The sequence below is a fragment of the Pristiophorus japonicus genome, chromosome 22 (assembly GCF_044704955.1).
Source record: "Pristiophorus japonicus isolate sPriJap1 chromosome 22, sPriJap1.hap1, whole genome shotgun sequence".
Classification (NCBI taxonomy): Eukaryota; Metazoa; Chordata; class Chondrichthyes; family Pristiophoridae; genus Pristiophorus; species Pristiophorus japonicus.
In genome coordinates, this window is record NC_091998.1 from 65,415,038 (window position 1) to 65,427,912 (window position 12,875).

The following is a 12,875-nucleotide window of genomic DNA, read 5'->3' on the forward strand; positions in this document are numbered from 1 at the left end:
GGAAATAAAGTAAAGTATCAAATCAAAGACCAATGCGTATAAGGTGGCCAAGGTTAGTGGGAAACTAGAGGATTGGGAAAATTTTAAGCAACAGCAAAGAATGACTAAAAAAGCAGTAAAGAAAGGGAAGATAGATTACGAAGATAAACTTGCGCAAAACATAAAAACAGATAGTAAAAGCTTTTACAGATAGATAAAACGAAAAGAGTGACTAAAGTAAATGTTGGTCCCTTAGAAGATAAAAAGGGGGATTTAATAATGGGAAATGTGGAAATGGCTGAGACCTTAAACAATTATTTTGCTTCCGTCTTCACAGTAGAAGACACAAAAACCATGCCAAAATTTGCAGGCCACAGGAATGTGGGAAGGGAGGACCTTGAGACAATCACTATCACTAGGGGGGTAGTGCTGGACAGGCTAATGGGACTCAAGGTAGACAAGTCCCCTGGTCCTGATGAAATGCATTCCAGGGTATTAAAAGAGATGGCGGAAGTTATAGCAGATGCATTCGTTATAATCTACCAAAATTCTCTGGACTCTGGGGAGGTACCAGCGGATTGGAGAGCAGCTAATGTAACACCTCTGTTTAAAAAAGGGGGCAGGCAAAAGGCAGGTAACTATAGGCCAGTTAGTTTAACATCTGTCGAGGGGAAAATGCTTGAAGCTATCATTAAGGAAGAAATAGCGGGACATCTAGATAGGAATAGTGCAATCAAGTAGACGCAGCATGGATTCATGAAAGGGAAATCATGTTTAACTAACTTACTGGAATTCTTTGAGGATATAACGAGCATGGTGGATAGAGGTGTACCGATGGATGTGGTGTATTTAGATTTCCAAAAGGCATTCGATAAGGTGCCACACAAAAGGTTACTGCAGAAGATAAAGGTACGCGGAGTCAGAGGAAATGTATTAGCATGGATAGAGAATTGGCTGGCTAACAGAAAGCAGAGAGTCAGGATAAATGGGTCCTTTTCGGGTTGGAAATCAGTGGTTAGTGGTGTGCCACAGGGATCGGTGCTGGGACCACAACTGTTTACAATTTACATAGATGACCTGGAAGAGGGGATAGAGTGTAGTGTAACAAAATTTGCAGATGACACAAAGATTAGTGGGAAAGCGGGTTGTGTAGAGGACACAGAGCACAGAGAGGCTGCAAAGAGATTTAGATAGGTTAAGCGAATGGGCTAAGGTTTGGCAGATGGAATACAATGTCGGAAAATGTGAGGTCATCCACCTTGGAAATAAAAACAGTAAAAGGGAATATTATTTGAATGGGGAGAAATTACAACATGCTGCGGTGCAGAGGGACCTGGGGGTCCTTGTGCATGAATCCCAAAAAGTTAGTTTGCAGGTGCAGCAGGTAATCAGGAAGGCGAATGGAATGTTGGCCTTCATTGCGAAAGGGATGGAGTCCAAAAGCAGGGAGGTCCTGCTGCAACTGTATAGGGTATTGGTAAGGCCGCACCTGGAGTACTGCGTGCAGTTTTGATCACCTTACTTAAGGAAGGATATACTGGCTTTGGAGTGGGTACAGAGACGATTCACTAGGCTGATTCCAGAAATGAGGGAATTATCTTATGATGATAGATTGAGTAGACTGTGTCTTTACTTGTTGGAGTTCAGAAGGATGAGGGGTGATCTTATAGAAACATTTAAAATCATGAAAGGGATAGACAAGATAGAGGCAGAGAATTGTTTCCATTGGTCGGGGAGACTAGAACTAGGGGGCACAGCCTCAAAATACGGAGGAGCCAATTTAAAACCGAGTTGAGAAGGAATTTCTTCTCCCAGAGGGTTGTGAATCTGTGGAATTCTCTGCCCAAGGAAGCAGTTGAGGCTAGCTCATTGAATGTATTCAAGTCACAGATAGATAGATTTTTAACCAATAAGGGAATTAAGGGTTACGGGGAGAGGGCGGGTAAGTGGAGCTGAGTCCACGGCCAGATCAGCCATGATCTTATTGAATGGCGGAGCAGGCTCGAGGGGCTAGATGGCCTACTCCTGTTCCTAATTCTTATGTTCTTATGTTCTTAAACGGCCAAATTAAAATTTGGTTGCCGGGGGTGATGATGCACTCCCCTCCATCCGGTGCCCACCTCTCACGGAAAGTTGCGAGTGTACCGGTGGACACCGCGTGCTCCATCTCCAGGGACACCCTGGTGCGAACCTAACCGCGGAAGAGAGGCAGGCCGCCGGGACAACAGCTCTACAAACCTGTGAGCATACTCACGGGTGCATACATTACAGTCGCCACTGATAAAATGTACTTGATTTGAACTTACAGGGAAAAACAAGCCTTCAAATAATTGTTTGGTTTTATTTTGCAGAAGAACAGCCTCCAGGTCTTCCAAACACACTCCGTTGGTCAACTCACAAGCCCTCCAGCTTTGAGGTCAACCCTACTTCCCTTGATCATGACTGGGCAACCGGTACTTCTCCCCCGTACTATCCCAATGCTCTTCCAAACCCTATCCACCTACAGAGCAGTACAACTCCGACTGTCTATTCAGGACCACCTCCAATCCATCACTACGCACAGCAGCAGAACTCAAACCTGCAGCCGATTCACCAGGGATACCTACTGCAACCAGACAGTGAGTGTTTCATCATCTTTAACAGTGGGTGATGTTTATTGGCGCAATCGAAAGCTCAGTGATGGAGGAGTCAGTAGAATGAGTTCGTGGGTTGGAGCCAACAATCTTTTATATTAGGCCATCTGGTTGGGCGTTCTTGAAGGCTGACTGATCTGACTTTGGCACCAAGTCTCATTAAGATTTATAAGAACATAAGAAATAGGAGCAGGAGTAGGCCATACGGCCCCTCGAGCCTGCTCCGCCATTCAGTACGATCATGGCTGATCCGATCATGGACTCAGCTCCACTTCCCCGCCCATTCCCCATAACCCCTTATCCCCTTATCGTTCAAGAAACTCTCTATTTCTGTCTTAAGTTTATTCAATGTCCCAGCTTCCACAGCTCTCTGAGGCAGCGAATTCCACAGATTTACAACCCTCTGAGAAAGGAAATTTCTCCTCATCTCAGTTTTATACAAGCCCAATCTGCTTAAATGCAAAATGATCGACTTCAGTTTAGTGCGATCAGATCAGAGATTGTATTAGGAGACTGCCCTTCAATCCGGCTCACAACAATAACATTAACGCTGAAGCAAAACACTGCGGATGCTGGAAATCCGAGATAAAAACAGGGGAAAGGACAAAAGGGAAGGTCTGTGATAGGGTGGAAGGCAGGAGCGATTAAAAGACAAAAGGGACGATGGTGCGAGTCAAAAGGAGATGGTAATGGGACAAATAAAGGAACAAAAGGTGGGTCTAAAGGCCTGTAAATGGGAATGGCAGAATCATCAACAACTGCCATTCGAAAAAATGGGGGTGGAGGTAATGATCTGAAATTGTTGAGCTTGATGTTGAGTCCAGAAGGCTGTAAAGTGCCTAATCGAAAGATGAGGTGCTGTTCCTCGAGCTTGCGTTGATCTTCATTGGAACAGTGTAGGACGCTGAGGATGGAGAGGTCGGAGTGGGAGTGGGACGGAGAATTAAAGTGACAGGTGACTAGAAGCTTGGGGTTAGGCTTCCGCAATGGAGGTGTTCCACAAAGCAGTCACCCACACTAACGCTTTTTGTTGCTAAAACTCGTAAGGGCTCGAAGTGGTTTAGGAGTTGGGAGTCTCCGTTCTGTTGCTCAGCAGGAGCGGCGAGAGACTGTGGAGGGATGTGATTGGGGCCCAGGGGAGGTGTGAGTTCCGGGCCTGGGGCAGCACGGGCCAGCCCACACTGCGATATGTGTGCGCACTAGGTCCGTGCAGCGGAGCAGGTCTCCAGTCGTCCTGGTTAACCCTTGCCACTGGACCAAGACCTCGCTCTGTCAAGCCCGTGTGGTGGCTGGTGTGCAACGGTCACCCCACGTTAAAAAAATCCACGCACAGGCATCTTCCACCCTTCAGGATGTAGTTCAGGATCTGGAATATTAGGTCCTTCACTGAAACACCTGTGAACTCATCCTTTTTTTGGCGTGGAAGCAAGTCATTCTCATTTCGAGGGACTGCCGATGATGATGATGATGCAAACATACAACATAAAAATGCTAAACTTGAGCTGAAATTGCTATTGACTCGTGCAGTCTTGGTCAGACAATCGAGAATGGTTGTTCAAACTGATAGAAAGCAGGGAAGCTCAGAAGGAGCTGTGAGTTCATACACACATTGCGAGGATTTTTTTCAATGTGCTGGATGTATGAAAATCGTACACCCATTCGCAAGAGGCACAACTTGCAGTCACCTGGCGCTTCACAGGAGCGTAATCGGACAACAAACTGGCACCGAGCCACATAAGGAGATATTTGGACAAGTGACCAAAAGCTTGGTCAAAGAGGTAGGTTTGAAGGAGTGTCGTAAAGGAAGAGAGGGAGGCGGAGAGCTTTAGGGAGAGAGTTCCAGAGCTTAGGACCGAGTCAGCTGAAGGCACGGCCGCCGATGGTATGGTAAAGGGCGTCAGGGTTGCACAAGAGGCCAGAATAGAAGGAACGCAGAGTTCCCAGAGGGTTGTAGGTCTGAAGGAATTAACAGCGTTGGTGTTGGGGGTAGGTGGTCATGGAATCATAGAATTATAGAAAAATTACGACACAGAAGGAGGCCATTTGGCCCATCGTATCCGTGCCGGTCGAACAAGAGCTACCCAGCCTAATCCCACTTTCCCGCTCTCGGTCCGTAGCCCTGTAGGTTACGGCACTTCAGGTGCACATCCAAGTACTTTTTAAATGTGGTGAGGGTTTCTGCCTCTACCACCCTTTCAGGCCGTGAGTTCCAGACCCCCACCACCCTCTGGGTGAAGAAATCTTTCCTCAACTCCCCTCTAATCCTTCCACCAATTACTCTAAATCTATGCCCCCTGGTTATTGACCTCTCTGCGAAGGGAAAAAGGTCCTTCCTATCCACTGTATCCAGCCCCTCAATAAGGTCACCCCTCAGCCTCTTCTGTTCCAAGAAAAACAACCCCAGCCGATCCAATCATTCTCGTAGCTAAAATTCTCCAGTCCTGGCAACATCCTCGTAAATCTCCTCCATACCCTCTCTGATGCAGTCACATCTTTCCTGTAATGTGGTGACCAGAACTGCACGCAGTAGTGGTGGTGAAGCTATCATTATACATAGCGCGCAGCGGAAACCTTCCTCATTGTGAAACTGAGGCGGTGAATAAGTGCAGATTGTTTGCACAGAGTAGAGGAAGCTTTATCCTGCGTCAAACCTGACCACCAACAGTGGTTATTGAATGCATCAGAGCTGATTTTAGGAGCCAGTGGAACAGGAGTTGCAGTGTCCAAAGCATTGAGGAACTCCAAATGATTCTTCATCAAAATTGCTCCAAAGCGCACTGTTTTCTCTCGGAGGTTATTTGGTCAGATTTTGCCACCCATTTGTAAAAACACGACACAAGAATAGCCACTACACCCATAGCTTTATTGAGATGATAATGTGAAAACTCCCGAGTTCTTTCTCTGCAATAACCGTGACAACACTCCACCAAACCAATTCCACACAGGACTATAGGGAAAGCAGATTATAGCAGAAGGTTTAAAATTAGGGGTACTTCAGCTCCCAACCGTCGTCGACACTGCTGTCAAGCGGCACTCACTCACCAATAACCTGCTCACCGATGCCCAGTTTGGGTTCCGTCAGGATCACTCGGCTCCAGACTTCATTACAGCCTTGGTCCAAACATGGACAAAAGAGTTGAATTCCAGAGGGGAGGTGAGAGTGACTGCCATCGACATCAAGGCAGCATTTGACAGAGTGTGGCATCAAGGAACCTGAGTAAAATTGAAGTCAATGGGAATCAGGGGGAAAACTCTCCACTGGCTAGAGTCATACCCAGCACAAAGAAAGATGGTTGTGATGGTTGGAGGTCAATCATCTCAGCCCCAGGACATCGCTGCAGGAGTTCCTCAGGGCAGTGTCCTAGGCCCAACCATCTTCAGCTGCTTCATCAATGACCTTCCCTCCAAATGGGGATGTTCGGTGACGATTGCACAGTGTTCAGTTCCATTCGCAACTCCTCAGATAATGAAACAGTCCATGCCCGCATGCAGCAGGACCTGGACAACATTCAGGCTTGGGCTGATAAGTGGCAAGTGACATTCGCGGCAAATAAGTGCCAGGCAATGACTATCTCCAACAAGCGAGAGTCTAACCACCGCACCTTGACATTACCATCACCGAATTCCCCCATCATCAACATCCTGGGGGTCACCATTGACCAGAAACTTAACTGAACCAGCCGCATAAATACCGTGGCAACACAAGCAGGTCAGAGGCTGGGTATTCTGCGGCCAGTGTCTCACCTCCTGACTCCCCAAAGCCTTTCCACCATCTACAAGGCACAAGTCAGGAGTGTGATGGAATACTCTCCACTTGCCTGGATGAGTTGCAGCTCCAACAACACTCGAGAAGCTCGACACCATCCAGGACAAAGCAGCCGCTTGATTGACTCCCCATCCACCACCTTCAACATTCACTCCCTCCACCACCTTCAACATTCACTCCCTCCACCACCGGCGCACTGTGGCTGCAGTGTGCACCATCTACAAGATGCACTGCAGCAACTCGCCAAGGCTTCTTCGGCAGCACCTCCCAAACCCACGACCTCTACCGCCTAGAAGGACAAGGGCAGCAGGCGCATGGGAACACCACCACCTCCACGTTCCCCTCCCAGTCACACACCATCCTGACTTGGAAATATATCGGCCGTTCCTTCATCATCGCTGGGTCACAATCCTGGAACTCCCTCCCTAACAGCACTGTGGGAGCACCTTCACCACACGGACTGCAGCAGTTCAAGAAGGCGGCTCACCACCACCTTCTCAAGGGGCAATTAGGGATGGGCAATAAATGCCGGCCTTACCAGCGACACCCAAATCCCAGGAACGAATAAGGAAAGAAGGACTTTGCAGGGTCGACTGGACTGGGTGTGTCTTTATCATGTCCAAATCCGATGCCTAGGACGATGCTGGGTGGTCCGTCTGGTTTTATTCCTTTGATGATTTTCTTGTAGCGGTTTGGTCCAACTGAGTGTCTCGCTGGGCCATTTCAGGGCAATTAAGAGTCAACCACATTGCTGTGGGTCTGGAGTCACATATCGGCCAGACCGGGTAAGGGCGGCAGATTTCCTTCCCTAAAGGACAATCGTGAACCAGATGGGTTTTTACACCAATCCGGTAGTTTCATGGTCACCATTACTGGTGCGAGCTTTTTATTCTAAATTTTTATTTAATTAATTAACTGAATTTAAATTCCCCATAGTCTGGAATGAGATGTTTGAAAATAGTGTTAATTGTTGACAGTCTCCAAGGACAGAGTGGACACTGTGCTACATCATTAAATCATCATCATAGGCAGTCCCTCGGAATCGAGGAAGACTTCCTTCCACTCTTAAAATGAGTCCTTAGGTGGCTGAACAGTCCAATAAGAGAACCACAGTCCCTGTCACAGGTGGGACAGACAGTGGTTGAGGGAAGGGGAGGGTGCCACTTAGGGCAGTCTTGGGCCAGGGACTCCCAGGTGTCGGTGGGGGATGTTGCACTTTATCACGGAGGCTTTGAGGGTGTCCTTGTAACGTTTCCGCTGACCACCTTTGGCTCGTTTGTCGTGAAGGAGTTCCGAGTAGAGCGCTTGTTGTGGGAGTCTCGTGGGAGACCATGGCTGTCTTAACGGGATGTTTTGTTATGGAAGTTCCGCACTGTTGAGTCGAAAGCAGCGGGTTGTCGGTTCCACCCTTTATTGTCCTCCTACTCTCCTTCTCAACTTCTTGCTTTCCTCAGGTTTTCCAAAACCAAGTCACAGACCAAACAAACTGTACAGTCCACTACACCCTGGAGCCATGCAGGACGCTGGTCATTCAGACCCTCCAACCTCAGATGTAAGTAAACTTATTGAGAACCAGCAGAGATGAGCTGGGGGTGGGGGAGAGATACTTAACAGGCCTCAGGGTAAAAATCAACAGCATAACAAAGGAGTTAAAATACAGACCAGCTGCGATCTAACTGAATGACAGAACAGCCTCGAGAGGCTGAAAGTCCTACTCCTATGTTCCTATAGTCCAGTCACAAAACGGAAACTGCGTGATGATATCTTGAACTAAATTGGAAGGTTCAATCCGTCTCAAGCACATAAGAACATAAGAAATAGGAACAGGAGCCGGCTATTCGGCCCCTCGAGCCTGCTCCGCCATTCAATAAGATCATGGCTGATCTGATCATGGACTCAGCTCCACTTCCCCGCCCGCTCCCCATAACCCTTGACTCCCTTATCGCTCAAAAATCTGTCTATCTCCACCTTAAATATATTCAATGACCCAGCCTCCACAGCTCTCTGAGGTAAAGAATTCCACAGATTCACGACCCTCTGAGAGAAGAAATTCCTCCTCATTTCCGTTTTCAATGGGCAACCCCTTATTCTGAAACTATGCCCCCTAGTTCTAGATTACCCCTGCAGGGAACATCACAGGATCAGGTCCTACAATCGCTCTGGTCTGATTATTCCTCAAAAATACACACGGCCCATTTTAAAACTAACCTGGAACATGGTTTTGCAATTCTTTATTGAGCCCATCATGCATATAGTCGCTGGCCGAAACACCAGGCCAGTATCCTGATCCCAGGCCTCTGCCACTGCAGCTTTGAACGTTGCAACAGGAAGTGTGAGCGAGTGGCTCCAGGGATGCCCATGTTACCGACTTTACCCAAGATCGACCCCATCCTCACTTAGCATCTCCTCCTTGCTGAAATTGTTGATTATGACAATCACGAGAAAGGAGCAGAGATGAACAAACCTTTCCTGCGGATAAGTTTAATCTATATATATATATATTTTCTTGTACACAGACTAATGAAAACTACAACTATGTAGAGACTTCAGCACGTAAATCTAGGCTGACACTCCAGTGCAGTACTGAGCGAGTGCTGCACTGTCGGAGGTGCCGTCTTTCAGATGAGATGTTAAACCGAGGCCCCGTCTGCTCTCTTAGGTGGACGTAAAAGATCCCATGGCACTATTTCGAAGAAGAGCAGGGGAGTTATCCCCGGTGTCCTGGGGCCAATATTTATCCCACAATCGACATAACAAATCAGATTATCCGGTCATTATCATATTGCTGTTTGTGGGAGCTTGCTGTGCGCAAATTGGCTGCCGCAATTCCCACATTACAACAGTGACTACACTCCAAAAGTACTTCATTGGCTGTAAAGCGCTTTGAGATGTCTGGTGGTCGTGAAAGGCGCTATAGAAATGCAGGTCTTTCTTTATGGAAACAATTAAACAGTGAATTGGATTAGATTGTTAGTGGAAGATTTAGAAACGAACCTGGGAGTGATGTTTGACTCACTGTCTGGGCAACATAGCAAAGCAATTGAAGCAAAACAAAGCTGGAATATATAATGCACGAAAATAAGAAAAAAACAAGCTTGTATTTATATCGGACTCTTCATGATCTGAGCGCTTCACATCCAATGAAATGATTTGAAGTGTAGTCACTGTTGTAGGAAATATAGCAGCAAATTTACACACAGCAAGGTCTCATAAACACCAATGAGAAAATGGCCCAATTTTTTTTTAGTAGTACTGCTAGTTGAGAGTTAAAAGTTGGCCAGGACACCAGGTGAACTCGCCTCTTCTTTAAATAGTGCCATGGGATCTTTTACATCCACCTGAGAGGGCGGAGGGCCTCTGAAAGACGGCACCTCCGACAGTGCAACACTCCCTCAGTACTGCACTGGAGTGTCAGCCCTAGATTACACGCTCTAGTCTTTAGAGTGAGGTTTGAACCCATGGCCTTCTGATTCAGAGGCAAGACTGAGCCAAAGCTGACAAGTCTTTAAAGAGGTGATGGTGGGGGAATCTTAGACAGATACATGAAATATAAAATGGTACTGGTAAGGTAAATCAGTTACTCCAAAGCATTAAGAATGGTCAAAGGGCAACTGGGTGTTATAACTGAGAGTTCAAGTCTACCAATCTACCTAATGGAGGTCCCACCAACATAGGAATTCACACACCTCAAGAAAATCCACTTTACGGTTCCTAGCATTAAAAGAAAGACTTGCATTTCTATAGCGCCTTTCACGACCACCAAACATCTCAAAGCACTTTACAGCCAGTGAAGTACTTTTGGAGTGTAGTCACTGTTGTAATGTGGGAAATGCGGCAGCCAATTTGCGCACAGCAAGCTCCCACAAACAGCAACATAATAATGACTGTTATGTCTTTAATACTTTTATGACGAGGTCAAGTATTGTACTTGAGCTGTTGTGACCTTACTCCCATTTATTGTAACTCCAGAGTGAGGCACAAGCACGGTGGGCAGCCTTTTACACTGGGCCCTGCACACCTATACAGGTGACCCTGAGGTCTCCCACCATAGTGCCCTCTGGTGGCACACCTTATGTGACTATACAGTTAGTATACATGGTCTACATATATGACCATAACCAGAATCTGTTTTTGTTATGTTGATTGAGGGATGAATGTTGGCCAGGACACCGGGAATTATGGGAATATGTTTACTTGGGTCTACAGCTTCCTGAATCTCTGGCAATCACTGAAGATGTGTGAAACGCAGACTGTTGTTTTAATAAAATAAGATGACATTAAAACTATTCTAAAGGCACATCAACCAACCATGAGAAACGTCGACTTCTGCTGCAGTCAAAGCCCGTCCCTTTATCAGTGCAATGCAGCGTTCCAACTTTCAAGGCCTCAGTATTGCTCTGGGTTTGCGATACATCGGCCTTTCCCATCTGGGATCATTTATCATACAAAGGAGGCTGGAGAAGATCATTTCAAAATGTTACGGTTATATCTGGGATAGAAATTGCCCTCATGGGTAGTAAACAAGGCTGAAGTATTTCCTGGTATATCTGGAGTGCTGTCTAATCCGTGCAGTGATCATCACTGAACCTTCTTCTGTGTTTGATTGCAAAGGGACACAGACCTGCTTCTCTCGCAGACACGGGACATGGGATCAATCCGGATTCAATTCCCAATCCAGTAAGTGCTCCTTCATCCCCTCGCTGATTGAAAACGTCGTTGCTGCTGCTACACTCCAACCTTTCATTCTTAAAAGTCAGTGGAGCAATTTAATGGTGCGACAGGAACGGCCATACAGGGCCTGGTCTGTGCTGAGATTCAGGGTTATAATCCAGATTGCAACTGCTTCACTTCTAGTGCCCAGCCACACCACTCATCACTGTATATAAAGAGAATGAATGCCCTTCTCCAGTGCTACTTGAGAACATTCGGCCCCTCGAGCCTGCTCCGCCATTCAGTGAGACCATGGCTGATCTTCGACCTCAACTCCACTTTCCCGCCCAATCCCCATATCCCTTGATTCCCGTAATATCCAAAAATCTATCGATCTCTGTCTTGAATATACTCAAAGACTGAGCCTCCACAGCCCTCTGGGGGCAAGAATTCCAAAGATTCACCACCCTCTGAGTGAAGAAGTTTCTCCTCATCTCAGTCCTAGATGTCCGACCCCTTATCCTGAGACTGTGACCCCTGGTTCTAGACTCCCCAGCCCGGGGGAAACATCCTCCCTGCATCTACCCTGTCAAGTCCTGTGAGAATTTTGTATGTTTCAATAAGGTCACCACTCATTCTTCTAAACTCTAGAGAATATCGGCCTAGTCTACTCAATCTCTCCTCATAGGACAATCCCCCCATTCCAGGGATCAGTCTGGTGAAAAGAATCTAGTGAAAAATAAAATACTGTGGATGCTGGAATCTGAAAGTGCTGGAAATCTCAGCTGTTTTCAAATGGGATGCTCCCGAATTTCTCCCCCTTAGTGTTCCATAAAGTAAGGATTAACCGGTGGTGAGAGAGGGAATTTCATCACTGAATAACCAAGCATGAACTCTGATTGCTCAGGGCTTGATGGACTTTGCCCACGCCAGATGCTCTGTTCTATATGTACGTTATCATTATTCTAAACAGATGGAATCACAGTTTTTATACGTTCATGGACGTGGGTGTCGCAAGCAAGGGGCATTTATTGCCCATCCCTAATTGCCCCTTGAGAAGGTGGTGGTGAGCCGCCTTCTTGAACCGCTGCAGTCCGTGTGGTGAAGGTGCTCCCACAGTGCTGTTAGGGAGGGAGTTCCAGGATTGTGACCCAGCGACGATGAAGGAACGGCCAATATATTTCCAAGTCAGGATGGTGTGTGACTGGGAGGGGAACGTGGAGCTGGTGGTGTTCCCATGCACCTGCTGCCCTTGTCCTTCTAGGTGGTAGAGGTCGCGGGTTTGGGAGGTGCTGCCGAAGAAGCCTTGGCGAGTTGCTGCAGTGCATCTTGTAGATGGTGCACACTGCAGCCAGGGGGCGCCGGTGGTGGAGGGAGTATCATGCACAAGTATTGAATATAATTGTTGCTTTTTTAGGTGCAAGTGGCAGAGAATGATAAAGTGGTGTGGGAATCGCAACTATTCTGCACTGATATGAAAGGGCAAGTACCTCCACTGACTACAACGCACTTCACTGTAGAAGATCAAGGTAAGTAATACACTTTGATCATTTGACCCGCACTGCAACGTGTTCAGTAAAGAGTAAGGGTGCTGTAAATATCGTTAATGGAAAGCAAGCTGCAAATTGTTTAATTGTAGAGGGGTTGCCAGAAAGAAAGCCTTGCATTTATATAGCGCCTTTCACGACCACCGGACATCTCAATGAAGTACCTTTGGAGTGTAGTCACTGTTGTAATGTGGGAAATGCGGCAGCCAATTTGTGCACAGCAACACAGCAAGCTCCCACACACAGCAATGTGATAATGACTGTTTTTGTTATGTTGGTTGAGGAATAAATATTGGCCCT

General features: G+C 46.9%; 1 protein-coding gene across 1 annotated transcript in view; it reads left to right on the forward strand.

The window, feature by feature from the left end:
- The window catches only part of LOC139235123 (protein transport protein Sec24C-like), a 71,764-nt gene that overhangs the window by 6,410 nt on the left and 52,479 nt on the right, over window positions 1-12,875 (forward strand). The window contains exons 3-6 of the mRNA XM_070866317.1: window positions 2,331-2,597; window positions 7,833-7,930; window positions 10,990-11,055; window positions 12,446-12,557. Coding sequence (XP_070722418.1) covers window positions 2,331-2,597; window positions 7,833-7,930; window positions 10,990-11,055; window positions 12,446-12,557 — 543 coding nt within the window. The remainder of the gene's footprint in view (window positions 1-2,330; window positions 2,598-7,832; window positions 7,931-10,989; window positions 11,056-12,445; window positions 12,558-12,875) is intronic.